At 39.6% G+C, this 25,462-nt stretch overlaps 1 protein-coding gene across 1 annotated transcript in view; it reads right to left on the minus strand.

The window, feature by feature from the left end:
- Positions 1–25,462, minus strand: part of SLC35F4 (solute carrier family 35 member F4) — a 192,360-nt gene that overhangs the window by 13,202 nt on the left and 153,696 nt on the right. The window contains exons 2-4 of the mRNA XM_090270921.1: positions 16,262–16,447; positions 9,048–9,345; positions 1,138–1,357 (exon numbers count right to left, since the gene is read on the minus strand). Coding sequence (XP_090127047.1) covers positions 1,138–1,357; positions 9,048–9,345; positions 16,262–16,447 — 704 coding nt within the window. The remainder of the gene's footprint in view (positions 1–1,137; positions 1,358–9,047; positions 9,346–16,261; positions 16,448–25,462) is intronic.

The raw sequence follows: 25,462 nt of genomic DNA on the forward strand, positions 1-25,462 counted from the left end.
AGGATGCTAAGCCCTTTGGGTGTCAAATCTAAGATAAGCTAGTGGAGAATGTGGCTATATTCTAAAGACATCATGAACTGACTCGGAGTTTCTCACCTTTTCTTCTACCATAGCTTTCTACTTCTTGTTCAAGTCAATCTTTAGTCCTGAATTTCTGAGCAGCATCTCCCAAAATACAACCAGAATTTTTTCATTGGCTATTTAAAAAAATTCTTTTAGGGTTATGACTATCATAAACTTTTTAGTATAGACATTAACTTCAGCATTTAGGGCAGAAAGGGTGCTGGAATCATTGCAACAAGAGCAACATTTTGATGGCAATCTTGGACACCTCTTTCAGATGACAATAATTATGTGATGTTTTTCTTCTGGGAAAAGGCTATTTATTTAGACCTCCTTCTAAAGAATCAGTTCCTCAGTATTATCATCATGGTGACATGGCAGATTATATAAATGAGATCTGACTCTTTAAGGTTGCATGACTTTCAATCTAACATAGACTAAGCATACAAAAAAAAATTTTTTTTTAATCCATGTTACTTCTGAAAGGAATAAACTCAGAACTGAAGTGGTTGGTTGAAGTTTAATGCAGATCAATTAATTTGTACCCCAAAGTACAAGCTGTTGCTTTGGTTCCATTTCTAGATTAGTCACATGGATATATAGCCACTTTTAACAGCATTGTGACATTACCAGTGACCTTAATTACTGTTTAGTTATCTTGTCTACTTACACCAATATTAATTAAATCCATCTCTTGGTGGGAGAGAGCATGAGAAAGTTGTCCCAACATATGATGATTGAAAAAAAAATCATAACCTTTACTGTGGCTAATTTTCTCATACTCTTTTCTCCTGAGAATGGAAGGAGTTGATCACACCATTAATTCTAAAAAAAGATCTTATCTTCCCTATTTTAGTGCCTCCTATTGAAATCAGCTGATTGCCCAATGGAAATCTCTTTATCCTTTCATGATGTTGCAATGGCCTGGGCATCCTAATCTACCTTCATATTCCATTTTGTACTCAGAACCAATAGGAAATTCTCATAGAAGCTCCATGAAACAAGGCAGCTCTTCTGATGCCAAGGATTTACGATTAAGGTTGGCCTCACACATTGAATCAAGTGTGCCATTACCCTCACTCCCATGAACCTGTCTTTCAGGACGATCCATGATAGCAAGAAGACAAAGGCTTTGTTACAACAGAACAGAGCAGAGACATCTGTGGCTGTCAGCTTCTTTAAAGCCAGTAAATACAGGTAGTTAGTCAAAGTCCATAGAATAGAAAAAGGAGCAGTTCTTTTAAGAAAGAGCTTCAACGTCAGACCATCTTCCCCAAAAATCCGACTGCATTCCCTAGGAAAGAAAAAGAGGTTACTAGTCAGGTACTCTTTGTGACACATCTTGTGTTGTTTAACTCCTGACACCCATTCCAGGCAAGAGCACAAAACACTCAAGACTCATCGGTCATCTGTGGAACATGCTGAACCCAGTCCTGCCACCTCCAGACCACAAAGAATTCCATGGCAAAGAGCATACATCTTCCCAGACATAGAGCTAGGCCTCTCCTACCTAGATATGCTCTTGAGATGACTGGGGCAGCCATTCAGCTGCTGCAGAACGTTCTCAGAGAAGCCCAGAGAAAGAAAGAAAGGTGTGGTTGCTGGAATTACTAGCTGTTAATAGAGAGAAGATTCTTTCCCAGTGGGTGAATGCAGCAGGATCAAAATGGCTGCTACTGTGTGACCAGGCTACAGACAACTTGCAGCCTCACGTATCATGTAAAGACAGAGTGTGGGATTCCACTGTTCCTAAGACACGATGCCTCTTGTAATATATCTGCCCAATTGGCTAATTTCTTTTTTCTCTAGTGTTTTAAGGCAGAACAAAACAACGAAGAAAGCAAAAATAAAACCAAAACTCAACAAGATATAATTTCATTATTTACAAACATTTGGCCATTTTGGAAGAATTATCTGGACCCATTGTGTACAAATAGTCACTTCAGTTAAATTGTTGATTTGTTTGATTTCTGACTAAATTGGTTATTTGGCCCAAGGGGCCATTTTAATCAAAATGTTCAAGGTAGTGATACAGATAGGCAATAATGGAAGTGATAGAATTGCTTACTTGATAGACTGAAAACAAGCTTGATACTGGGAGAAGTCAGCTTTTCTTTTTTTCACTCAGTTGTTCATGAACATTCAAGAATTTATTGGGCAACTATCATGTGCCAGGCATTGAATTGTCAACAATAATATAAATATCTTGTTCAAAGCAACAGGTTACTAATGTTTGCACATTTCTAATGAAATACATATACGTGGTCCTAGGTGGTACTAGTACTAGTTTCTCTTCCAGCATTTTCTGAAGAGAAATAATTGTGCATCAAAGTGCTGCAAACCAAAGTAATCTCTAGCAATGTTTGCCTCACATGCATGAAGCAGGAGGACCTCATGGACAAGAGAGTGACAGAGTAGTGAGGTTCTAAGCACAGGAGTGTGGCCTTCATTATTAAGGCTCATAGAAAATATTTCTGAGAATGCTGGGAATTGCAAGCTAGAGGTTTCAGGAAGGTTAAACATGCAATTTGCACACATAGAAACTGTGTAGTGGTTTACTTTCATGCAGGAGACAACAAAAGAGAAAGATTTTTTCATAAAATGAAAACATGATTTCCCAAAGATAAACTTTACCTTGAAAGAGACAAAACTTTAGTGAAGGGACTAAATAACCCAAAGGCAAAGGCTTTGTAAAGGGAACAGAAATTACATGTGCCCATGCACACAGGAAAATAGATGGCCTTTCTCAAACACTATAACCATGGAATCAGAGCTGCATGTGGAACAAGCAGCTGTTTTCTCAGAACATCTTGGGCACATGTTTTATATTCTGTATTTTCTAAGGGATTTGTTTCATGAGAATCTGCCAGGGCAAGCTAGAGTTGAGACTTATACATTAATCCTTATATCTACAACTACTAAATGCCTTTTAATTAAAAAAAATATGTTTATTGATTTTAGAGAAAGGGAGGGAAGAAAGAGGAAGAGAGAGAGAGAGAGAGAGGGAAAGGGAGGGAGGGAGGGAGGGAGAGAGAAACACTGATGTGATAAACATCAGTTGGTTGCCTTCTATATGTGCCCCAACTAGGGATTGAACCTGCAACCTAGGTATGTGTCCTGACTGGGAATTAAACCCCCAACCTTTTGGTGTACAGGATGATGCTCCAACCAACCAAGACCACACTGGACAGTGCTAAATGCCTTTTAAATATACATTTATGGAGAACTACAACAGATCTATTTTTGATTAAATAATTTCTTTTCTTTTCACTGGCCCTAGCCAGTGATGGTTCTTCCTTCCCAGAGCCCATCATCATGCTAGGTTGAATGCTCTCAAGGAGATTTTGTATGCACTCAAGCAAATGTTCTGACCCCACAGGGAAGGCCAGTGGAGGCACATGGACAGGAAGAGCCCCCTACACAAGTGCTGTTGAGGAAGCCCCCCCCCAAAGAAACTTTTTTTCACCTGGCTCATTTTTCCTGCCAAGTATGGGCTGCCTTATCATTTCCCTCTTTTTTTCCCCTTCTCTCACTGCCGATCTTCTCTCCATCTGTCACTGCTGTTTCAGGAATTTAAAATGCTCTCCATTCAAACACCAGATCACCTGTGTAAAACCTTATGCTACTTAAGCATTAAAGTGCTAAGAAATGCAAATATTCAAAAAAGAATCACTTTCTATGGAGAAGCAAATAACAGCAGGTCTCTCCTTGGGATGATGGGATCGGAAATTCTAAGCCAGCAACACTGACAGAAAAACTGGGCATGAAGCTTAGAAGTTGGGGACATTGTTAATTTAATTACAATCATCATCATTACAGCAGCTACTAGTTATTGAACCTTTTCTGGATGTCAGGTGACATCTTAAGCACATTTTATCAGTGCCTGACATAGACAAATACAGGGTGTCTCCCCAAAACTGTATACATACTTTAAATAATTATTAAGTCTGTGTTTATTAAAATACATTTCATTGTTAAAATGTAATAATCTACAGACATTATTTAAGTGTTTTCTCAACGCGTGTTTTCAAACTGACGTCTGTTCTGGTCCAAGCATTGCTGACAGTACGAAGCAACGGAATCGCAAACATCACGAAACAGCAAGATGGGGCAACCCCACACTCCCATCACGATATTAGATCCTACCTTGATGAAATCTTGCCACACAGGTGGATTGGACGAAGGGGTTTCGTAGAATACCCTGCGCATTCACCAGACCTCACACCACTAGACTTTTTTATGGGGATACTTAAAAGACAAAGTCTACACTATGAAACCTGCAACAGTCACTGAATTGAGAACAGCCACTGAACGAGAATGCACACGAATACCAAACAAAATATTTCGTGATGTTTGTGATTCCATTGCTTCGCATTGTCAGCAGTGCCTGGACCAAAATGGATGTCAGTTTGAAAACAGGCATTGACAAAACAATTAAATACTGTCTGTAGGTTCTATTACATTTTGAAAATGAAATCTGTTTTAATAAACACCGACTTTATAATTATTTAAATTGTGTATACATTTTTTTTGGACACCCTGTATATCTTTGGCTCTAGTTTTATGCTTTCTAGAGATTCTTTTCCTGAAGAAAATATGCCTGTTCAAACTATAGAATATAATATTTTTCTTCTTAAATTTCAAATTTACCTGAGGTGACAGAATTCTCTTGATAGTATCATATATAAACCAAAATATGAAAAACTACTTCCAAGTGGACAATTGTTACCATCTATCTTTGATACTTTCTTTAAAATTCCTTTGATGTTAGTGATAAGAAAAACACTGGAAATGTTTTCATACCATTTAAGAGAAAAGAAGAAACTAGTCAGAGGGTCTGGTGCTATAGGACAAATTATGTTTCCAGAATGAACTTTATTTCCCCTTCTTCTGCCCCAAGAGCTTTGGGAAGTGCCTTCTTGACCGACAGTGCTAATGAGTCTACAGGGAAAAAAAGATGGAGGATCTCAGGATTTTCTGACAGTGTCTACCTCGCACATGGAAGAGGCCCTGGAGAATATTTCCTTCAAAGACTATGTTTCCTGCTTGACAGTAAGAGCTCTTTGATTCAGTTTTAGAAATGATCACCTTCACTCTACATTTACAGACAGGTGGAAGTGTCTTGTCAAATCACAGATTTCGTTAAATTCAGAGTCAGTCCAACATGAGAGATGTGGTGAAGAGGAAGCTATTGCCAAAGCATTTCTGTCAGCAGCAGCCTCTTGCAGATGTGTTATCTTCAGTGAGACCGACTTGGCTTGCTCTGAGGTGTCCTGAGTTTCTACTTCCCCTGCTAAACTTCTGTTGTTTGTACCAGCACATGTGTCTAAACCACAGGAGCATCCCAGTAGCACACACGTGCCATGGGTACATACAGGTATGTCGTCGTCGTCGTTGTCGGCAGCCGTCCGTCTCGAGAGACGATGGTGTAGCTTCTTAAGAGTCTATCTGCACCGCCGAGAATGGCTGTGCAGTCCGACTCGGGAGTGACACGGTATCTGTCTCCTCCCGTGTTGAATCGACATCTTATGATGACGCTGGAGTGTCCTCTCCAGTGAAGCTGAAGCTACAGAGCCTGGGCAGGGTGATATGGAGGGTCTGCTGTTGCCCATGCAGCAGACCCCCCCTCTCTTCGCAGCTGAAGGGTCCAAGGGAAAGACGGAGTCAATACAGCTTGGCTTCAGGTGCGCAGGAGTTGCCGGTGTTGACTACAACGTCAAACCGCCTTAGGGACTCCGGCTCCGGATTTTCTGTCGGGGTTTACTCCCTTAGCCTTTCCCCTGAAGAGGTATGCCGCAAGGCAGCGGAGGTTTTTTGGAGTCAGAGTTTTCCTTCTCTGATGTGCCCTGACTGGAAGATCGAACCAGCGACACTTAGCTCGCAGGCCGATGCTCAATCCACTGAGCCAAACCAGCCAGGGCTATACAGGTATGTACAAACAAGAATTTTAGTCTGATAATCATGTCCTCTGCAACACTTACTAAATAACATTATTTTAAAAGATCATATGACCCAAGATCATGTCTATTTTGATGAGAATCAAATACAAAATATTTTTAACAATCACAAACAGGTATAAGGCTTTTTCTTTCCTCTAAGCCAGAACATATTTATTTTCAATTTTTTTTCCTTTAATTATAATTGAATTTTTATGGACACACATGGAAAATGAGCTCACAGTGTGACTTTAACATTCCAGGCACTTCCAAGCTGGTGATAGAAAATAGAAGTTGAAGATAAACCCTTTACAATTTATTAAGTTTTTAAGAACAATCTCCTAATGCATTAATTGTAATGGTCATTCCTCCTTTTCACTGGGGACAGGGACAAGAAAGAAAGGTTATTTTGGCTCCTGCGAGGCAAACTGATTGTCATTTGGCTGAGGAGCAATAAGCGAGTGTGAGAAGTGTCACTCTCCCACTGCCATCCATGCAGGTCCTGACACTTTTTTTCTTGGGGATCAAAGTGACTGTCTTGGAAGTTATTCCTTAGCTCTGGGCTTTTCCTTTCTGAGAAGCTGTCTGTTAGCAAAGGAACTTTGATCCAAAAGCTGCTTTTCCTCCCTTGAGTGTTGTGCAGGGCTGGATGACATTGGCTCTGCCAGCTTCCAAGGTGTGGATGCAGAAGCCAGGTTTAGCACAGGGCAACCACTAGGACCTTGGTACTACCAGATCCATGGCTTGCAAAATGACAGACAAGTCCTGGGTGCTACCAGTGAGCAAAGAACAGCATTTTTCAAAGTATTCCAGGGTCAAACCTCCCTTAGCATGGAATCAGGTCATTCCATCTGCTTAGGCACCACACTGTCCAGAACATTGAGCAAACATTTTTCTAACCATTAATCTTACTAATACAGTTTCCCCCCCCCCCCCCTGGGCTTGAGACATTGGGTGTTTTTTTTTTTTTTATTTTTTATTATGTTTTTTAGGTTATGTGAATTTTATTTTTCTTTTTAAAAAATATATTTTATTGATCATGCTATTACAGTAGTCCCGGTTTTCCCCCTTTGGCCTCCTCTACCCAGTACCCTCCTTCCTGAAAGCAATTCCCCCTCTTAGTTCATGTCCATGAGTCATACATGTAAGTTCTCTGGCTTCTCCATTTCCTATACTATTCTTAACACCCCCCCACCCCCATCTGTATTTTACACTACCAATTATGCTTCTTAATCACTGCACCTTTTCCCCTATTCTCCCTCTTTCCCTCCCAGCTTGCAACCCTCCAAATGATCCCCATACCTACGCTTCTGTTCCTGTTCTGGTTGTTTGCTTAGTTTGTTTTTTTAGTTTCTGTTGTTGATAGTTGTGAATTTGTTGCCATTTTAGTGTTCATAATTCTGATCTTCTTTTCTTAAATAAGCCCCTTTAATATTTAATGTAATAATGGTTTGGTGAGGATGAACTCCTTTAGCTTTCCCTTGTCTGGGAAGCACTTTATCTATCCTTTCATTCTAGATGATAGTTGCTGGGTAGAGTAATCTTGGTTGTAGGTCCTTGCCTTTCATCAGTTTGAATACCTCTAGTCAGCCCCTTTTGGCCTGCAAAATTTCTTTTGAGAAATCAGCTGATAGTCTTATGGGAACTCCTTTGTAGTTGACTCTTTTCTTTTCTCTCACTGTTTTTAAGATTCTCTCTTTATCTTTTTTTTTAAATGTGTTTTATTGATTATAATGTTACATTTGTCCCAATTTCCCTTCCCTCTTCTCCCCTCCACCCGGTGGCCCTCCTCCCTCCAGTTGTCCCCCCCTTTTAGATCATGTCCATTAGTTGTGCATATAGTTCTTCTCTCTCTCTTTATCTTTAACCTTTGGCACATTAATTATGATGTGTCTTGGTGTGGTCCTGTTTGGGTCCAACTTGTTTGGAACTCTTTGTTTCCTGGACTTTGTATGTCTATTTCCTTTGCAAAATTAGGAAAATTTTCTTTCATTCTTTTTTCAAATAAGTTTTCAATTTCTTGCTCTAAGCCCTCTCCTTTTGGCATCCCTATGATTCATATGTTGGTACATTTGGAGATGTCCCAGAGGCTCCTTATACTATTCTCAATTTTTTTTTTAAATTTTGTTTTCTTCTGCTATTCTGGTTGAATGCTTATTTTTTTCTTTATGTTTCAAATCATTGGTTTTAATCCCAACTTCATGCCCTCCATTGTTGGTTCCCTGTAGATTTTTCTTTATTTCACTTAGTGTCATCTTCATTGCTTCCTAGGGTTTTTAAATTTTGTTACTGTACTCAGTGAGTTCTTTGAGCATCCTTATCTCCAGTGTTTTGAACTCTGCATCTGATAGATTGGTTATTCCTGTTTCTTTTAGTTTTTTTCTGGAGTTTTGTTCTATTCTTTCATCTGGGTCATATTTCTTTGTCTCCTCAATCTAGCAGCCTCCCTGTGTTTGTTTCTGTCTATTAGGTAGAGCCACTTCAACTCCCTGTTTTAGTATTATGGCCTATTATAGAAAAGGCACCCATATGGATGAATGTGGCTTCTTTAAATCCTTGGTTGTTGGACTTCCATACAGCTCAATTTTCTGACAGTTCCAGGTGTTATTTGTTTTGAGGTCTAGTTGTAATTTTTTCTGTACTTGGGCAAGGAAGTGAAGTGTGTGTACCTATGCCTCCATCTTGACCAGGTGTCTGAGTGTTCTTTTAAAACATGACTTTCAAAGATAAATAGGTCTGGATAGAAATCTAGGTCTCGTTATTTATAAGTATGTGACCTTGAACAAGTCACTTAACCTTTCTAAATCTGTTTTAAATTAGTTAAAATAGAGACAATAACACCACTGTAAAATGTGGATGTTACCTCCAGTTATAATTAAATAAGATAAGATATACAAAAGCACCAGTACAGTGTCTGGCATGTTGTAGACACTCAATGAATTTTAGATTCTTTCTTTCTTCACTCACATTCCAAAAAGATGAAAATATACACATTTCCATTAAGTTATTTTAGAAGATATCCTTTTGGCCATTTAATACAAAACCTACCTGAATTTTTTCATTGGTGATTGCTTTTCTTGAGCAGTGGCTAGATGACCAGAATAATAGACTGGAAAAAACATAATGTTCCAGTTTGTTGAAAACCAAGTCATGAAAAATGGACAGTAGAAGTTCTTATAAGTAATTTTTACAATCTGTGTGGTTCCAACCCAAGATGATGACACTGACAAGATGATCAAGAGTCCCCAGATGGCCTTCAGAACCATGGATGTACAGGATAGGCAGCGAGCCTTGATTCTGTTTTCTTGGCTGCTGTTCTCAGGATGAGCCTGTGTTCCATCATCCCCTGAAAACAGGATAGGAATACAAATGTTTGGAAATTGAGTTATGAAATAGCAATCAAAGAGGCAGGCAGCAGAATTGCCAGTGGTTTTCTTTTTTACCATCATTTGAAAAGACTGATAACTGTGGCTCACATCCTCTCCAGAATCTCTGGTCTGCAAGGTATGGTATGAATCTAGTCTTCCATCCAAGCAATGACAATTTTTATGAACTTGGTGGATGCTGTGCTGTTCCCCAGTGTACCCTGCCCATTTTCTTGTAAGAGCATTGCACATTTCAACCCCAAAGACTTAGGCCTTGGCCACATGACTTGCTTTGTCTAATCAAACATGAGCAGATGTAAGTATGTCACCTCCCAGAAGAGCTTTAAGAGGTATCACAAGGTCCCACCAGCTCTCTTGTGCTTCCTCTCTGTCACCGGAATGGTAAATCCGAAATAGTTCCTGCTCTTGTGGTCAATGTGGGAGAATGAGCAGAACCTAGGCAAAGCAGCCTTGTATCTGCTGACATGAAAAGTAAGTGAGAAATAAGTATTTGTTGTTATATTCCACTGAGGTTTTTTAAACTGCAGCAAAGATGATGATTAAATTGAAAAGCAATGTGTCCCAAGAACAGAGAAAGTCCTGACTACACAGAGCCATTTCCCACCACAGGACAAATTGCTATTTAATGTACTTCTGGGAGCACAGTGAGTTCTACTTTGTATTTTTACATTCACTAAAAATATTTAGTAGCATATTTTTTCACACTAAAATAGTCAGAACTCCCTGAAAGTGACAATCATAAAGGCCTTCTCCTGTGATAGGGAAAACAAGTTCAACACAATGAATTTATGTCAGGAAGTTAAACAGGAGAAGAGGTCGGCCTGAGTCCCCATGCTGAGATCTCAGATGGTAGAATCCTGGGGGAAGGGAGGCAGAATTTATCTGTAAGATTCTCTTGTGTCTTGTGATACAGTCCATAGATTACAAGTAGTAGTAGATGGTTTCTCACTTTACCTCTCTAGAACCTGCTGCATGTGTTCCTATGGCTTAATGAGCCAGGTGTGACCACCCCACTGGGATAAAAACTTTCACCCAGCTAAGGATTTCTGATATAATTATATGGAGAGGGGAGTAGTAAGCCTGAAAAGTGAACTCTTCTTTGGGGGAGTATAAACCAAGTAAGGATGGAAACAGCAATTATTTCACAAGTTCCAAGATTTACACAATTACTGAATTCTCGGGCCTAGGCCTCCAGCTGAAAAACTGGTATTGTTTTATTTTTTTATTCAACCAAATCCTGTGGAGAGTACCAGGAGTTAGTTAGCTAGTTGGGTCCCAGGTGTTTAAAGATGAAAGACTTGAATTCATGGCCTATTGAAAAGCCAGAAAACACATACAATACAGTGTGATAAGGGCCAAATATGGCAGATACAAGGCCAGAGGAAAAGCACTTGTTATGGGGTTGTGTGGGAAATGATCAGGAGAAACTTCCATGCTGCAGTGACATCGAGATGAGTCCGGAAGTATGAGTTAGCCAGATCCCTTGACCATGTGCAGTCAATACCTGCACTTGATAACAGTTCTGAAAACTCCCTCTATGGTCATGTGGCTTATGCAAAGAGTAGAGGGGAAAAACTTAAGATGAATAAAGGGCAGAATAAGAGACTCTTGTATTGGGAGCCTGGGAAGGGAACACAAGCCTACCCAAGTATGTAGGTGTTATCATTCCCATTTTATAGATGAAAGAACTGAGACTTGGTTTAAGGTTATCTAAGGCTGAATAAAAGTCAGTATGACCTCAGGGTCCAAGCTTTCTATTCTGAATATTCATTCTGTCTGAGATTCAGGTTTGAGTGCTCTAGACAAACATTGGAAGTTTCAGAAATGGTTTGGAGGGAAAGTTCTGTTCCCTGGCATGAATGGAGTAACACTTAAGAGATTGGACTTTAGATCACAGTATTCTCAGAGACTTTCTCATAAAGGAGAAATGATTCTACCAAGATTCTAAGTATCCCTTGAGCTGATAGCTGATTTCATTGTCACCTTCTTTGTAGATTGCTTCTACACCACTGTCATAGCACAAACAGTACTTCCAATGACATTAATAGTCACCTAAATTCTCCCATAGTTTTGGCTCATTCTTTTTCTGCTAACTAGATTTAATTGTTGCTAATTCTTTAATTTTACCATCTTTAGGTACCACAGAAAAACTGAGTGTCCAGACATCATTTATTTTTCTATTTTAAAAATGACTTTTATATAGTCCTGCTTAGATTTATAGTTTTGTAACTATACACCATTAAGATTGACTTACCAGGAACTCCATCTATTTTTATGAACATTGATTGGAGCCATATAAGTCAATGGTAGAGGCCATTGGAATTTGGGAACATGCATGTAAGTCCTGGTTTTGCCATTGGATGGCCCCAAGTATATGTTTAATTCTAGCCTAGTTTCTTTATCTTTCAAACAGAGATAATATGTATATCATGGGATTCATTCTGAGGTTAAGTTCCATAACATTCATGAAAGCCTCATAAGTTGCTCTTCAGATTTGTCTTCTTTTCTCTTTTTTCTTTGGTGCCCTGGAATATCCCCAAGTGCCTTTTGAACATCACAGAAAAAGTAAGTTATGTCCCATGTGATCTTTAATGGTAGAGTCTTTGAAATTTGTTATCTGTATATGATAGATAGGGCAAGTCTTTATTAACCAATATATTTAATTAACTGGAACATTCTACTCTGCAGATAACTGGGATAATAAAACTACGAGGTCTGTCCAGAAGGTATCCAGCCATGTAATAGAGACATTTATTGAAGAAGATACAAGAAACATTGTATATAGGACAATGATGCCTCAGTCCCCTTCAAAGTAGGCATGTTGGGACCTCCCAACGCCATCAGCTGCCCCATCATATTTTCCTGAATCTTATCAACAGTCTCAAATCCTTCCCTTTCAAAGGTGATTTTAGTTTTGGGAAAAGCTAGAAGTCGCAGGGTGCCAAATCTGTGTTGTAGGGGGGCTGAGTCACCCAGGTGATTTGATGTTTTTCCAAAAAAGTGCACAAGATGTGATATATGAGTGGGCACATTGTCATGATAAACCTGTCAATCACCAGCTGCCCATAGCTGCGGCCTTCTGAATCATCCAAATAGTTTCCACAGAGGAATGTTCAAGCTTAAAGCAAAATTTGATGCCAATTGTTACTCTACTCAGTCATTTTGAATGCAATGGCCACACAGTGCACATGCTCACTTAACAGGGTCTACCACTGCCACTGACTAGTACAGTGAAATCGTCATTGTTTATGCATGTACATTCCAGTCCACTCTCCTTGGCTTCCAGGTGACATCAATGTCATACAAACCATTCTTGTTATAGTAATAATGGCTGGACTTTTTTCAGACAGACCTCCTATTACTGCAACTTATTAAAGCCAGTTAAAAGTTTCTGAAGATTTAAGATGTCATTTCCTTTACTTTTTAAGGGAGTTTTAGCCTTGGGGTTCATATCATTTAAAAATATTGTCACTTTTTGAAAAATATCTTTCTTCATATTAAAAAAAAAAAACTTCTCAAATTAGTAGGACCCTAGAAGAGGCTTTCAGGTCTCCTTTATACCTTTGTTTACTCCACCTCTACCCGTGTCCCCTGCATTGTCATTTCTCTTCTTTTTTTTTAACACCAGTTTTCTCAAAGTTCTGGTTTTGTTTTGTTTTGTTTTGTTGTTTGTTTGTTTTTACTACCTAGTTATTTTGCATGGAGTATTTTGCTGTTTTTGCTGTTGTTTTTAAGGATGCAGGACATGTTAATGTGTTGCTTTCCCAGCTGAGGGAACAAATGGGGAAGGTGAGAATGAAAATGCCGGTGGGAGAGATGGAGAGGGGTGATCCCAGATACAGGAGAAGGAGTTAAATCAAAGTGGTAGAAGGCACACAAGTCAAAGGTGGTCTCGCAATGTGGTAACAGGCAACAAGAGAACAGACATTTTGAGGCAGAGAGGAAAGCACCTGTTAGCATACAATTCTTTTGCTCTTTGGAGAAGGTAGAGTGTGGTCAGATGATGAGAAGTGAGTATGGACTCAGGGCCTGAGAGCATCCTCTGGGGATGGCAAAGAGATGACCACCATAAAAAAAAAAAAAAAAAAAAAAAAAATAGCCCAGTGGAGTCAGCTGCATTAAAAATGATCAGTTTGGGACTTTCGGCCAAGATGGAGGCATAGACTGACAGGTTCTGTCTCCCTCCACAACTAAAAAGGACTACAACTACCGCAAAACCAAAAATAACCAGAAGTTCCAGAAAATAAAGCTACATGGAAGTCCAACCTATGAAGTCATAAATAGGTGGTGCTCGTCGGATGGGTAGGAAGGGCGAAACGCGGCTGAAAGATCAAGCTGTGCTGGAGGCGGCAGCTGCAGCAACGAACAGCCTGACCCAGTAAGCAGATACCCGTATTTGGGGGGAGGAGAGAAGCGCCTGGGAGCCGACCCTGGCTGCAGACCAGACCCGTCGGCTCATGACTCCAATGCTGGGGAAGGCAGACCCTCATTGCTCGAACTGTGAGGCCCCAATGGCATGGGGATGGAGGAGGAGGCTCCAGGTCTCTCAGCAGAGAATAACAGTAGGAATCCATCTTGGACCCCCATCCCCACACAAAGCACCACAGTGTGGTGAGAAAGGTCATCAGGTTCTGACGAGTACATGGGGCTCCTCCCAATATAGCGTAGGAGGTGTGACAGCGCCCCACCCAAGAAAGAAAGATAAACAAAATGGTCAGAATGGCAGAATTAATGATTGAAATACCAATCACGCAACTAACCAAAAAGCAAATAAAGGACTTGACTGATGAACAAATAGAGAATCTTTCTGAGGCTCAGTTCAGAGCTATAGTCATAAGGCAGCTTACAGACCTAACAGCGGGACTTAATCAAGACAGGGAAGGAATGAAGGCTAGTCCTGCTAAAATAAACAAAAATACATACAAGACAAGTGGTGAGGAAGGGAAAGCCAGGGATCAAATCTACAAATCGGAATATAGGGAGGGAACAAACAGTCAACCAGTGCAGAAAGAGGAAACAAAAAGTAAAGAACATGAGAGGCTCAGAAACCTCTGGGACAGCTATAAGTGAACGAACATTCGAATTATAGGATTTCCAGAGGGTGAAGAAGAAGAACTAGAAATTGAAAAATTATGTGAAAAAATAATGAAGAACTTCCCTAACTTGGAGAAGGAAATGAACTTACAGGTCCAGGAAGCTCAGAGAGTTCCAGATAAACTGGACCCAGGGAGAACCACACCAAGACACATTATAATCAAAATGTCAAAAATTAAAGATAAAGAGAGAATCTTAAAAGCAGCAAGAGAGAAGAGAAGAATTATGTACAAAGGGGTCCCACTAAGTCTATCAGCTGATTTCTCAAAGGAGACTCTGCAGGCAAGCAGGGACAGGCAAGAAATATTCAAAGTAATGAAAAGCAAAAACCTAGAACCATGATTACTCTATCCAGCAAAGCTGTCATTCAGGATAGAAGGACACAGAAAGTGCTTCCAGGACAAAGTAAAACTGAAGGAGTTCATCAGATCCAAACCACTGTTATATGAGATATTAAAGGGACTTGTTTAGGAGAAAGAGGATCAAAACTATGAACATTAAAATGAAAACTGTATCACAACAACCAACAGCAGAAGCTAGGGAATCGAAACAAAGGCAAACTAAGTAGGCAACGAGAGTGGAAAAACAATTATAGGTATAGGGAACATATTGGGGGGAGGTCAGCAGGGAGGGTGAAGGGGGGAAAGGGAGGGCGATGGTGCAGGAATTAAGAAGCATAGTAGGAGGGAGTGGAATAGACAGGAAGATGTTGAGAAGAACTATATGTATAACCAATGGGCATGGACTAAGGGGGAGGGACAACTGGAGGGAGTGGGGGATCACAGAGTGGAGGGGAACAGAGGGAAAAGAAATTGGGACAACTGTAACAGCATAATCAATTTTTTAAAAAATGACCAGTTTGTTGGGAAACTCATAGATATAGTTATCTAGCAATTCCAGTAAGACAGGAGTGGTCAGGCAGAGAAGAGTAAAGGCTAAAGGTCTTGACTGATCAGTAAGTGCTGATTAGGGAGGCAAGTGAACTGTCCCAAAGGAGGTGTAATATTGGGAAAATTACAAGTGCTCCAAGGACTGGCAGTTCTGAAGAGGACAAGAGCCAAGTCTGTGATTTTACTGTTGTTTCTATTCTTTTCAGAACAGGCACACCATGCTATTGCTGAAACCCAGGGCTGAGATAAGAGATGCTGGCTTTCAACACCTTGAAAATGAGCAAACTAGTTACCTTGTAAACACCATTAGATGTCATTGTTTAACCATGTGTTAGTTAAGCCCTTCAACAATAGGTTTTGGTATGCAGTTTCTCTGCTACACTGTACAGTACTAACAGGTTGTACAAATCACACTTCTTCACTTACGATGGGGTTATATCCAAATAAACCCTTTGTAAGCTCAATATATTGTAAGTCTAAAAATCACTTAGTACAACACTCTAGAGTATTGGTTGTTTACCCTTGTGATCACATGGCTTACTGGGGGCTGTGGTCTCTACCGCTGTCTACCATCATGAAAGAGTATCTGCTACATATCACTAGCCCAGAAAAGTTCAAAATTCAAAATTTGAAATATAGTTTCAGCTGATGCACATCACCTTCACACTATTGTAAAGTCAAAAAATCCTAAGTCAAACCATGGTTAAGTCAGAGACTGTCTTTATCTATACATTTCCCTTCTTCCTTCTCCTCCTACTTGATAAACCTTCCCCTCACAGCCCCTAAGCATCCATGTGATATCTCTGCATTCTGTGACAATGGTGAGATCTTTCATGGCTGTCTAGAAGGTTTCCTGGATGTACTGTTATTTAAGAGGAGGCCACCAGCATACCTGATCTGTTCTGCCTCTCGATTCTGTGTCCACAAACTCCAGAGGATCCTCGGCTCTGAAGTTCAAGAATAGGAGCAGAAGAATCTTCAGTGACAGACAGAGGGGACAACTGTCTAGTGATGCCACTGTGTGAACTGGGGCAGTTGGCTCCTGGTTTACATCGAGTGACAGATGATCTGGAGGTACCTGGGAAGAAAGAGTTCACACCAGTTTGAGAACTTCCTGGAGGAAAATATTGGAAACAGATCTTAAACGCCTTGGCAGTAAAATATGTGGCAGCCATAATCACAGTCCATATGGAATATTCATTGAGTTCATTTCTCATTTTATAAAAGGAGCTCCTAAAAAGAAAATGCTGTGTTGGCAAGGTCTGTGTCCCTAAGATAAAGGGCCTTTTTAAATAAATCCACTAACTAGAAATGAATATTAGAATATGGTGTTTGGGTTGATACATCTGTTCTGAATTAAACTGCTGTACTGTCTAATAGTTTGCCTTAAGGAAAGCAAACTGTTATGTTTGCTTTCTCAGTAAATTCCTAACTGGTAAAGCTGCCAACAGTGTGTCCTATCAAATCCACAATGCACTTTCCATCAGATTAATCACTAAAATCCAATTTCATGTGTCTCATCAGTCACCTTTGACCTCTAGCCACTATTATAGACAAAAACTCAGCCTTCAGGATCCTCCACTGGCTAAGTCCCTTCCTATCCTGATTAATCTTCCATGAATCCCCAACCCAGGTTGGCTTTATGGGCCTGCAGCCAGTGCAGTCACACAGGGCACTGTGCTAGAAGGACCCCACTACCACCATCACCACACACACACCCGAGGGTAGGTGCTATAGGTGCCACCTGGAAATTCTTAATGCTTTTATCTTTTAAACCATCGTTTTTTGTAAGTGATTTCTAGTGAGATAATGGGACACATACAGGGAGTTTGGATCCTCAGTTCATGTATGGTCTTGTCTCCCAACTACCTGAGTGGGTTTTCACCTTTGTCTCTGCTTAGCAATCTTACAGGGTTCTGGGCGCTGGAATGCAGAGTGTTGGGGTCTTAGGGTGGGGCTGCCAGTGTCTGTGGGGGCCTGAATTCACCCAGCAAGTAACCCCATGTTCAAGGGAGCAGACATTAAATAGTAAAAAAAATGCCATGATAGGGAATGAGAGAGGGAGACATACACACATGCATGCATCCACACACATGTGTGCGCACACACACACACACACACAAAGAGAGATACACAGAGAGAGTCAGCATAAGAAAGGAAAAAGCCATTTTTTCTGCTTTCTGACTAAGGGGACCTAGATTTTCATTTTGTACTGGGACCTCAAATGACATTGCCAATCCCCAGAAAGAGTGCTAAATGAAATAGAGGGGAGCAAACTATCAGATATGGAATTCAAAGCATGGATTATGGAGAAGCTTAATGAGCTCAGCGGAAAGTACAAAGGACTCCAGGGAAACTATAAGGAACTCCAGAAAAACTACAAGGAACTTACTGAGAATTACACCAGCATGAAAAAGGACATAGAAGCTATCAATAAGAGCCAAGAGGAAATGAAGAATACAATCTCTGAATTGAAGAACACAGAAGAAGGAATTAAAAGCAGGTTAGAGGAAGCAGAAGATCGGATCAGCGAGCTGGAGGACAATGTAGACAAAAACTCCCAGACAGTGCAACAAAATGAAAAAAAGACTGAGCAGGACTGAAGAGGTTCTAAGACAGCTGCAGGACAACATGAAACGTAATAATATCCGTATCATAGGAATTCCAGAAGAAGAAGAAGAGCAAGGGATAGAAAACCTCTTTGAAAAACTAATGACAGAAAACTTCCCTAACATGAATAGAGAAAGAATCATGCAAGTCCAGGAAGCACAGAGGGTCTGAATGAAGATGAACCCCAACAGGCCCACTTCAAGACACATCATAATTAAAATGCCAACATTCAAAGACAAAGAGAGAATCCTAAAAGCAGCAAGAGAGAAACAACTAATAACATACAAGGGAGCTCCAATAAGGCTATCATCAGATTTCTCAGCAGAAACACTACAAGCCAGAAGGAGATGGCAAAAAATATTCCAAGTAATGAAAAACAAAGGCCTACAACCAAGAATACTCTACCCAGCAAGGCTCTCATTCAAAATGGAAAGTGAAATAAGGAGTTTCCAAGACAAAAGAAGGCTAAAAGAATACATCTCCACCAAACCAGCATTGCAAGAGATGCTAAAGGGTCTGCTTTAAGAAGATGAAGAGGCAAAGAGAGACAGAGAGGAACACGAGTACAAAGGGGGAAAATGACAATGAATAAGTACTTATCAGTAATAACCTTAAATGTAAATGGATTAAATGCTCCAATCAAAAGACACAGGGTAGCTGAATGAATTAGAAAGAATGACCCACATATCTGCTGTCTACAAGAGACCCACCTTAGAACAAAAGACCTACACAGACTCAAAGTGAAGGGATGGAAAAAAGTATTTCAAGCAAATGGACATGAAAAAAAAGCTGGGGTAGCAATACTGATACCAGACAAAACAGATTTCACAGCAAAGGCCATAAAAAGAGACAAAGAAGGACATTTCATAATATTTAAGGGAAAAATCCATCAAGAAGATATAATCCTTATAAATATATATGCACCCAACTTAGGAGCACCCAAATATGTAAGGAAAATTTTGAAAGACTCCAAGAAAGATATAGACAGCAACACACTCATAGTAGGGGACTTTAACACCCCATTGTCAACAATGGACTGATCTTCGAAGCAAATAAACACCAAAGATATTGAGGCACTGAACAACACTCTAGATCAAATGGACTTAGTTGATATATATAGAAGTTTTCACCCCAAAGAAGCAAAATATACATTATTCTCAAGTGCACATGGAACATTTTCAAAGATAGACCACATAGTAGGACACAAAACAAGCCTCAACAAATTCAAGAAAATTGAAATTATATCAAGCATCTTCTCAGATCACAATGCCTTAAAATTGGAAATCAGTCTCAAGGAAAAAACTCAAAAACATTCAAACTCATGGAGAATGAATAATATGCTATTAAATAATGAATGGGTTAACAATGACATCAAGGAAGAAATCAAAAAGTTTCTGGAAACTAATGATAATGAACACACAACAACCCAAAACCTATGGGATACAGTGAAAGCAGTCCTGAGAGGAAAGTTCATAGCAATACAGGCCTACCTAAAAAAGCTAAAAGAATCTCTAATAAAAAATTTAACCCTACGGCTACAAGAACTAGAGTAAGAACAACAAGCAAAACCCAGATCAAGTAGAAAAAAGGAAATCATCAAGATCAGAGTACAATTAAATGACATAGAGACTAAACTAACAATTCAAAAGATCAACATAAGTAGGAGCTGGTTCTTTGAAAAGGTAAACAAAATTGACAAGCCTTTAACCAGGCTCGTCAAGAAAAAAAGAGAGAGGACCCAAATAAATAAAATCAGAAATGAAAGAGGAGAAATCACAACTGATACCATAGAAATACAAAGAATTGTAAGAAATTATTATGAACTACTGTATGGCAAGAAATTTGACAACCGAGAGGAAATGGACAAATTCCTGGAAACATATCATCTTCCAAAACTGAATCAAGAAGAAGCAGAAAGTCTGAATAGACCAATAACAACTAGTGAAATTGAAGCACTAATCAAAAAACTCCCGGCACACAAAAACCCTGGACCGGATGGCTTCACAGGTGAATTCTACAAAACATTTAGGAAAGAACTAACTTCTATCCTCTTCAGACTATTCCAAAAGATCCAAGAAGAGGGAAGACTCCCAAACTCATTCTATGAAGCCAGTATTACCATAATTCCAAAACCAGGTCAAGACACAACAAAGAAAGAAAACTGTAGGCCAATATCGCTGATGAACATAGATGCTAAAATCCTCAACAAAATATTGGCAAACCGGATCCAGCAACACATTAGAAAGATCATACACCACGATCAAGTGCGATTCATCCCAGGGATGCAAGGATGGTTTAATATTTGCAAATCAATAAATGTAATACACCACATAAACAAAATGAAAGACAAAAACCACATGATCATATCAATAGATGCAGAAAAAGCATTTGATGAAGTGCAACACCCACTTAGATGAAAACTCTCAGCAAAATGGGAGTAGAGGGAGCATACCTCAACATAATAAAGGCCATATATGGGAAACCTGAAGCCAACATCATACTCAATGGGCAAAAACTGAGAGCATTCCCCCTGAGGTCAGGAACAAGACAAGGATGTCCACTCTCTCCACTCCTATTCAACATAGTCTTGGAAGTTCTAGCCACAGCAATCAGACAAGAAAGAGAAATAAAAGGCATTCAAATTGGAAAAGAGGAAGTAAAACTGTCATTATCTGCAGATGACATGATAGTATACATAGAAAACCCTATAGACTCCACAAAAAAACTACTCAAACTAATAAGTGAATTCAGCAAAATAGCAGGGTAGAAAGTCAATATTCAGAAATCGAAGTCATTTCTGTACGCCAACAATAAAATATCAGAGATAGAAACTGAAAGAAAAATCCCATTTACCATAACAACAAGAAAAATAAAGTACCTAGGAATAAACTTAACCAAGGAGGTAAAAGACCTGTACTCAGAAAACTACATAACACTAAGAAAGAAATTAAGGAAGATACAAATAAATGGAAGCATATACCATGCTCATGGATGAGAAGAAGCAACATCATTAAAATGTCCATACTACTCAAAGCAATTTATAGATTCAATGCAATCCCAATTAAAATACCAAAGACATTTTTCACAGACCTAGAACAAATACTTCAAAAATTTATATGAAACCAAAAAAGAGCCCGAATGGCCACAGCAATTTTGAGGAAGAAGAACACAGTAGGAGGAATCACAATACCTGATATGAAACTATACTACAAGGCCACAGTAATCAAAACAGTCTGGTACTGGCATAAGAACAGACATATAGATCAATGGAACAGAATGGAGAGCCCAGAAATAAACCCAGGTCTATATGGTCAACTAATATTTGACAAAGGGGGAAGGAACATCAAATGGAGTGAAAAGAGCCTCTTCAACAAATGGTGTTGGAAAAACTGGACAGGGACATGCAAAAAAAATGAAACTAGACCACCAACTTACACCATACACCAGAATAAACTCAAAATGGATCAAAGACTTAAATGTAAGTTGTGACACCATAAAAGTCCTAGAGGAAAACATAGGCAGGAAAATTTCAGATATCCCATGTAGCAACATTTTCACTGATATATCTCCTAAGGCAAGGGAAATAAAGGAAAGAATAAACAAATGGGACTACATCAAACTAAAAAGTTTCTGCTCAGCTAAAGAAAACATCAGCAATATGAAAAGGAAACCAACCATATGGGAAAATATATTTGCCAATGGTACCTCAGACAAGGGATTGATATCCAAAATATATAAAGAACTCATATGACTCAACACCAAGAAGACAGACAACCCAATTAGAAAATGGTCAAAGGACCTGGACAAACACTTCTCCAAAGAGGACATACAGAGGGTCCATAGACATATGAAAGAATACTCAACATCACTAGCTATCAGAGAGATGCAAATAAAAACCACGATGAGATACGTCCTCACACCAGTCAGAATGGCCATCATCAACAAATCAACAAACAACTTGTGCTGGTGAGGATGTGAAGAAAAGGGAACCCTGGTGCACTGCTGGCGGGAATGCAGACTGGTGCAGCCACTATGGAAAACAGTTTGAAATTTCCTCAAAAAACTAAAAATAGAAGTGCCCTTTGAACCAGCAATTCCATTGCTAGAATTATATCTGAAAAATCCCAAAACACCAATTCAAAAGAACCTCTGCACCCCAATGTTCATAGCAGCACTATTTACAATAGCCAGGTGCTGGAAACAATCTAAGTGCCCATCTGTAGATGAGTGGATCAAAAAACTGTGGTACACTTACACAATGGAGTACTATGCAGCAGAAAGAAAGAAGGAACTTCTACCATTTTCAACAACATGGATAGAACTAGAGAGAATTATGCTTAGCAAAATAAGGCAAGCAACGAAAGAAAAATACCTTATGCTGCCTTATGCTGTCCCCTATTACAGGAAACTAATGAACAACACAAACAAATGAGAAAAATTGAACCAGAGGTATGTAAACAAGGAGTAGACTAACAGTAACAAGGGGGGAGGTGGGAGGGAGAGAAGGGGGTAAGAAGGGAAAGGGTCTAGTCAAAGAACATGTGTAAATGACCCACGGACATGGGCAACTGAGTGGGGACTGAATGTGGGGGAAGGAAGGACAGGGTGCAGGGAAGCAAAAAGGGGAAAAAAGTGGGACAACTGTAATGGAAAAACAAACAAAAAATTTTTTAGTGGGGGAAAAATAAAAATATGAAGAATGGAAATGCTGGTTCAGTGAATATTAGAAGGACAAGGATTTTCCTTCATGTTGTATATTTTTCTCCCTATCTGATCCCCTCCAGAGTTTGGCATTCTAAAGAAGTAAGTAATGACATAAGTTTCTTTGCATAAAACTAATAAGACCAGTTGTTAATAGAGGTTTTTTTTTTTTTTCTTTTTTACTAAGACTTTGGCTGGAATGTCATACCTAAAGGAGACATGCTTGGACTCTGGTTGTTACCAAAAAGCACTGAGGAACTGGGAATGACTTTCAAAGGTAATAAAAGCCCACGAGATAAAAGGCCTGGTACCATGGTTGGTTGTGTGGTCCACAGCAATCTTTTCAGGGAAGAAAGGAAGATTGTTTTCCTGAAAGATGGCTAGAAGGGACCTTAAGGCACAATGGGAAACCAGAAGGACTTGGAAAAGTCAGGTGTTTATAGGCAAGGCTGAATGCCAGGTATGTGGCTCAGCTTCTGTGCCCTGAAGGGCAGACTGAAGGTCACCCTAAATGTTTCTTGTGTAAGTTCCAGCAAAGCAGAACTAAAGATCATGAGTAATCATTTGCTGCTCTTGTTGTGTTTATGAAAATGAACAGGATAAATTAAAAATGGACTTAATGCAGTCTCTTTAATGACAAGGAGGGTAATCTTAGGGAGAAAAATCACTATACAAGGAAAATCACAATGATCAGTGGTAGACTATAAAGTAGTGCAGCTAACCATCTTTAAAGTTTTTTTTCATTTAAAGTTTGTTCTCACTTGAAAGTTAAACTATGTGATATCATCAAAGATATTTAATTTACAGGCAAGAAGAATGTCAAATGCCTTGCAACTGGATGTCTTTCCAATAAGACAGTCTTACAGATTTAGAGACTTGTTTGTGGGTTATGTTACATAAATTAACATGTGTTTTCTGTTTTCAAAAGGCATAAGCCTATGATCTCATTACCTGAGTGATTGTCTGTATGTATAGGCCTCACTTAATCCTGTCTGCAGCGCTGCCTCCTGAGACTCAATGGTTTGGCTGAACTAAGTGGCTGGGTTGGTGAAGAATGGGGTGGTCTGTGGGCTTCACTTTAATACTGGCTTCCCTTTTCTATCCTAATGGATTGGACAGAAAGGGCCCAGAGGTCTGAGAGGGGGGGAACCTAAAATATTTCCCTCAGCCCAAACTAAGTATAATGGGCAAAAGGGTTTTGGACAGATGAGATGTGCCTTCGTCCAAAGAAGCCCTTTTTTTTTTCCCCCTAATGTGGGACATTGAAAAATTAATCCCTGCCTTTTGTCATCTAGTAGTTATGGAGTGAATGATGTCTTTTAATACTTTTGCCAAATCTGTTGCCCACAGAATACAAGGATGCCAGCCTGTTAAACGAAGCATGCCATTGTCCGGGGACAACCAACCGACCTGGAGTCTGCACGATCCTTCCCCATGTGGGAAGGCCACCCTCCCCTCCACACGCCCACTCTTATTAGGGGTTTCTGAACCCAAGGGTAGGTAGGACGATGACCATGTCCAGCTTGAAGCAGCTAGAGGAACTTGAGACCTTCGCCCATTGTCCTTTATAAGATTATAAAGGGTCTTAATATCTGAGAGGGAGGGGTTATTATTTTTTGTTATTAAAATAATTAATTAATCATTTATTTATTTAAAAAATAAAAATATATGAAAGGGTGAAGCGGGAGAGCTTGTATGTACAAACCATGGGCATGGATTTGGGGGGGTGTATTGCTGGGACAGGGGGGGGTGCTGGGTGGAGGGTAGCAAAGGGGAAAAATTGGAACTATTGTAACAATATAATCAATAAAGTATACTTTAAAAAATGACATTGCCAGCCACTACCCCAACCTGAATACCCCATTTCTAAGAAGCTGATTCTGGCTGTGTTCTGACACTGTAGTCTCATTGCTGATAGCTCTTAAGCCTTTGATATGCTGTTTCTCTATCTGGAACACTCTGAATCTAGCCAAATCCTGAAATCCTCGATCAAGTTCTGATTGGTTCATGCAGTTTTCGCTATTATGTCACATGCATCTATACTTTCTTTGAACTTGTTCTCGCTGAGCTCATTTGACAGCAGTCATGCACTAGCTGCATAAGCTGCCTGATGTCAGAGACTGTGTTCTTCTCTCTCTTTTTAAATAAACTTTTAAGTTTATTTACAGGAAAGTTGAAAAGATAATTCAGAGAGTTCCCATATGCTCTTCATCTAGTTTCCTTTAGTGTTAATATTTTACACACCCTTAGTGCATTTGTCCAAATTCAGATATTGACATTGGCAATGACTATTAATTGCACTTCAGACTTCATTTGGATTACACTAGTTGTATCACTAATGACCTTCTTCTATTCCAGGATCCCATTCAGGATACATTACACTTAGTCATCATGTCTCCTTAGCCGCCTATGTCTGTAACAGTTTCAGCTTCTCCTTATTTCTCATGACCTTGACAGTTTTGAGAAGTGCTGATGGAGTATTCTGTAGGATGTCCCTCAGATTGGGTTTGTCAGATGTTTTTACTCATGTTTACATGGGCGCTATGTGTTTTGGGGAAGAACAGTGCAGAGATGAAGTGTCCTTATCATAGGGTATCAGTCCTTTTACACTACCAATACGACTTACTATGGATGATGTTAACCTTGATCACCTGGCCAAAGTAGTATTTGCTTGGTTATTCCACTTTCTCACCTTTCCATACTTTGTTCTTTGGAAGCAAATCACTAAGTCCAGTCTACACTCTGGGGTGGGGAATGGGACATGTTCAGCTTTACCTTCTAG

This window comes from Furipterus horrens, unplaced genomic scaffold (genome assembly GCF_987537825.1).
Source record: "Furipterus horrens unplaced genomic scaffold, mFurHor1.1.pri manual_scaffold_3, whole genome shotgun sequence".
In the NCBI taxonomy this organism is placed as follows: domain Eukaryota; kingdom Metazoa; phylum Chordata; class Mammalia; order Chiroptera; family Furipteridae; genus Furipterus; species Furipterus horrens.